This window comes from Adiantum capillus-veneris, chromosome 9 (assembly GCF_014529385.1).
Source record: "Adiantum capillus-veneris isolate H3 chromosome 9, ASM1452938v2, whole genome shotgun sequence".
Classification (NCBI taxonomy): domain Eukaryota; kingdom Viridiplantae; phylum Streptophyta; class Polypodiopsida; order Polypodiales; family Pteridaceae; genus Adiantum; species Adiantum capillus-veneris.
The window spans coordinates 116,140,027-116,145,033 of NC_140939.1; the positions used below are offsets into that span (position 1 = coordinate 116,140,027).

A 5,007-nucleotide genomic window follows, 5' to 3' on the forward strand; every position below is an offset into this window, starting at 1 on the left:
TGGAGAGCAAAAGGGAGAGGAGCTAGAACTCACCATTCCATGTTGAGCAATGAGAAACCCAAGCTAGTAGCAAAGCTATTACAAACCATGCAATGATCCACAACTACATTCAACACCATAATTTTTATTTTAACTTTAAATTTTAAGGAGCAATCTAATGCAAGTCAACAATGCTCATACATCTACAAATTTTCTAAACTATACTAAGAGAGAATTGCCATATCTTATACAAAAAAAGAGATATTTCTTTAGGGTTATAAAATAACAAGTGGAATATAGAGAATAGCATGTCGTGCCTCTGCACTCTAATAACAACAAGAAATGATATGGTTCTATCTCGTGAGTATGAAGAGTCACACTCGTCATCAATAAAGACATTGTGTCTCTGACACTTCTTGTGGGTGTCAAAATCGTATCGTATATCAGCAACCATGGTTTTTGCAATCCCCTCAGCATAAACTGGCAACACACTTCCATACAAAAACAAAAAGATAAGTCTCACAATCCACATGCAAGCAATACAAAATCTACATCATAAAAGCACAAGAAATCTCAAATTGTTGTTTGAATCATTATCCATAATTTTCAAATACTAAACAATGATACAAAAAAGTGACAAAATAGCATAAAAGTATGATGGAAACATAAAATAGGTGGGGGAAATGAAGTGTAAGGTGGACTCTCACTAGTCATCAAAGGGGTTGACACGCGAAGGCATGTCACCCACATCATCAACATCAAGAGAGGTGGAGGCTCCGTCTCTGCTTCGCTTTTTAGGGAAAAATAATGGTTGCACATAATCTAAAATCAAAGTGTCATCAATGTCAACTGCTGCACACACCCGCCCAGTGCCTAAGCATGCTGCCAATACGGGCGTTGTATCACAATCCAACTCCAGACGAAGACCTCCAGGACTACAAAGAAGCTCCACAAAACATGCAATAAAAGAGTGACTTCATTGCAAGCCACCACGCCATGGCTCCCCTGATGATGATCTGGCTAGAGAAGACTCTGGAAGATGGTGCATCATGTAAGTATCCAAAGGCTGCATGCCAAGCCGATTGAATAGTGGGGTGCTCTCAACCACAAAGCAAGGTGGTTGCATGCCAACCCTATGCACCATAAGTAAGAGAGAACAATGACACTACACCACCACATAGACAATTAGAGGGAAATCACAATAATAATAACACACCAAAATGAGAAACAAACAAGTTAATATGTAGAAGAGCATTACCTCAATCCAACCACCAAAGCTATTACCATAACCATAAGCTCCATGATGGAGAACCACAATGCGACGATGAATAGCCATCTCTGATGCACGACAAAATATCTCAACCCAGCCAATGGTATCTCCTGTAAGAGGTTTCAAAATTCACAATAGAAAACACAAAAAAAAATAGACAAGTATTTTATAAAATTATGATTGAAGCAAAAACCTGCCATAGAGACCATGAACAACAACCACCTTGAGTCTGACAAGCTCGAATATGCAAGTTGTATGCCTGCACGAACATGATCCTCACTACAAATATCCCAAAGTGGTACAACAAGGGAGGCTAGTGGGGAACCACCAAAGGGAAGATCCAAAAAAATAAAATCAATAGCCCATGCGACTCTTCTCCCACCACGCACGCACAAGGTCCCATCGAGGCGTGCACATCCCATGTGCTCATGAACTCGTACGAATCTATGTCGGATGTCGAACACTGGCCCTAAAATCAGCAGCAGTGGCTATGTAGTTTTCAGAAATGGCCATGCATCGTGAGTCAGGCAATGAGGACAGAGAAGACAAGGGAATATCAACGATGTAGACAAAAGAAATTGTTTTCTTTGCAACAATCTCCCCAAGAGGTACTTCGATACAAGAGGCTAAACAAAGTGACTTAACTCCAATAAATGAACAAAACAAACGATTGCATCGCAAGTGAAAGCTCACCATGCTCTCGCTCCATGTTTGCATCCACCCTAGTCTCAACAGTCACCTCCTTTCCCTTGCGAGAAGTATTTGTAGCTTGAAAAAAGCAAAAAAACACAATATTACCGGTATGTAAAACAAATAATTTAAGGAAAAAGAGAATTTAAATCTCTTAGACAAATTATGTTTGAGACTGTTTTGAGTAACCATTTACCCAATATCACTTTATCCACGCTAAGGGGGAGAGGCACATCGATGGATGTGCCACCAACTCTCATAGTATCGTGAATCTCTCTCTCTCTCTCTCTCTCTCTCTCTCTCGCCAATACATGCCTAGAAGCCATGTCTATCCACCATGGACATGCCTCCATATCCCAAGTAGTGAGCTTATGCATGGAAGGGGAGTACATGCATCCCTCCCCATAGATATTTGTGCCCACTGCTTAGCTAAGAATGAAATCCCTAGTAGAAAGCCTTTTCCAACCAAGAATAATAGAAATCTAAAACAAAATAACAAAATAACATCACTACACACTTCGTAATTATGAAAAGTTTGAAATAAAAGTATGATGAGCTTGACCTGTAGGCTAGCACTTGAGATTCCATGTGTACCATGTCCACTTTCTTCATAGCTTTCTTGTCAACATCTTTTGTCTTAGCTTCAAGAGAGGTCTCCAAAGGATAAAGATAGGGTCGTGCTTCAAACTTGAGCTCCTCAAAGTAAGAGGCAAGAGAGCAATCATGAGGCAACAAAATACCACCAGCAATATTGCTCAAGTCCTCCACAAACTTTGTGGCCCTATCAAAAATTCTTTGTAGAAGGCCCTCTCTACGGATCCAACTACATAACAAGGAAGATGAGAAAAAACTAAAATAATCACAAAAGACTAGCAACTCTACATGAAAGATTCTTGAAAGTCAAAAGAAACTTTACTCACATGCGATACACATGATCTCCTTTCTTTAAACCATAAGAGGATCTAGTAATCTTATCTGCCTCAAGCAAGGAAACCCATAATAGTTTGCTCAACACAGGAGCATCATGCATAGCATCAAGTTCATTTTCTGAAGCGTAGCCCAACTATCAGGACCCCATTTAAGTGCAGGAACTCGAACCATCCAATCCGGTCCAAGATTTGGATCAACAATATTTAGCAACTGCAGTTTTTGAGCAACGAATTGAAAACCAAGTTTAAACAGCTATTACACTATGTACAAAACACCCAAAACAAAAATAATTCAACCACCTTCTCAACGCGCTCTCCATATTTGAGTGCTAAATCATTCAATATTTTCTCCTCCTCTTTTATAAGTTCTTCATTTGTCATTGTGTGCCTAGCTTGTTCTATTCTTTGGCTCAATTGCTTGGACATTTGAACCTTCAGCACATACATAAAAATAAATAATTTGCAAAAAACAAGCACATACTCTTTGGCTCAATTACTTGGATATTTTATCCTTCAATACACAATTTAATATATGTAATTTTCACAAAAAGCAAATATGAGATTGTTCCAAAAAAGCAAGCCAAATACACTTACATTGTATAAGAGCTTTCCCAAGTATCGACGAGTAAGTGGATACCAAGGCTCCACACCCTTCGAGTATTTCTTACGGACTGCAGCAATCAACTTTTGATCTTTTTCTGGTATCCCTGTTACATAGGCTTCATGATCTGCTGCACAAATGTGGGAGCAGTTGACAAGCTCATCCCTAAGATGCATGACTACAAGAGCATGTGTATTCATGCTATTCCAAGGTCATATACAATATATACAAAGTCAGAAACACAACATAGAATTTTTTTGCTAAAATATATATAAAGTCATGAAGCTTACAAATTCATTCTTTGCAAGCTACTAAGCAGAGCTATCTCTGGCACTCAAGTAGGATCAATAAATGTACAAAGCACACTACAATGTTTCTCTCAATCAATGGAGAATCTCTCTTTAATAGCAGCCATCCAAGAAACCGTTATATGATTACCCTCCCAAACGTAGAACATTTTATTAGAGAGAACTTGAAGACTTGGTCTTTTAGAAATCTCAATTTCAAACTCTTTATGTATATCAACCCATATTGGGTCCCATGAAGTAAGAAGGTCATCTGCAAAAAAGATAATCATAGGCAAAAAAGCACACTCAACTACTATTTATGAGAACAACAAAAAACACCATGGAAACAGACAGTAGGAAAGACCAAAGCAGAGAAATGAAATACCTGTCACATAAGCTTCCTCCTTCTTGCAATTCCAAACTGAAACAATAAAAGCTCCTTTTTCTTGCATGTAGACCTCCTTTGCAAAAGCATCTTTCAATCCACTAACATCATCTTGTAAGCCTCTCACCCGTGCATAAGGGATCAATCGACATAAAGGAATTGGTGGACAATCAAAACAACTAAACATGCGAGTACATTGAAGAATATCTTGTCCTCTATGCATATAAAGGTTGTTCTCTTCCCCTGTCTCAGTCTCTACTGCTACTTCATCTCTTACGACATAAGGCACTATTTGAAAACATGCCTCTTGTGGGGCAAGAGATTCATCAACTTCATTTATGGAGCCAAGCCCCAAGTCCTGACTTTGCATCTCCTCCTCCTGTGTCTCCAAACCATCTGTCATATCTGTGACAGAGACTGCACTTATTTGATCACTGCTCTCTAAGATACTGGAAGCTTGAGTTGAAGAAATTCGTCTCCCTCTGCGACCTCGTCCACAAATTGAAGGACTTGCAAAAAAAAAACAAAAACATTTTATTTACTTCACTAAAATTCCCTCTACGCGTCCATGCCGACGCGGATGCCTAGAGGCAATTCAAAAAATCAAAACTTTATCTTATTGATCTTCACCTAAGCATCCATGTCGGTGTGGATTTCTAGAGGGGAGCTAACAATTTTAAAAAAAAGCATGATCAATTATAAAATTTTATCTTGAGAATTCCCTCTAGACATCCATGTTTGCGTGGATAGCTTGAGGGAGCTTACTGAGCTTCATAAAACATGATTAAATTCAATGCAAGAATGAATCACTACCCCTAAGCCAATGTCGCAAGAAACTCCTTCTACCCATCCATGCCGGCGTGGAT

At 39.0% G+C, this 5,007-nt stretch overlaps 1 protein-coding gene across 1 annotated transcript; it reads right to left on the reverse strand.

Moving 5' to 3' along the window:
* Nucleotides 1-2,364: 2,364 nt before the first annotated feature.
* On the reverse strand, nucleotides 2,365-4,643 carry LOC147451036 (uncharacterized). The gene is made up of 8 exons (XM_086520568.1): nucleotides 4,142-4,643; nucleotides 3,760-3,820; nucleotides 3,463-3,670; nucleotides 3,169-3,300; nucleotides 3,004-3,079; nucleotides 2,860-2,914; nucleotides 2,534-2,762; nucleotides 2,365-2,421 (listed from the first exon to the last, which is right to left on the reverse strand). The coding sequence occupies exons 2-8, from the start codon at nucleotides 3,765-3,767 to the stop codon at nucleotides 2,365-2,367; spliced, it is 765 nt and encodes a 254-aa protein (XP_086376694.1). The 5' UTR covers nucleotides 3,768-3,820; nucleotides 4,142-4,643.
* Nucleotides 4,644-5,007: the final 364 nt, after the last annotated feature.

Coding starts and splice junctions, on each gene's coding strand:
- LOC147451036 (XM_086520568.1), bottom strand. Junction 2,763..2,859: donor GGAGATCATGTGTATCGCAT/GTGAGTAAAGTT, acceptor CTTGTTATGTAG/TTGGATCCGTAGAGAGGGCC. Junction 2,422..2,533: donor CTATGAAGAAAGTGGACATG/GTACACATGGAA, acceptor ATTTTGTTTTAG/ATTTCTATTATTCTTGGTTG.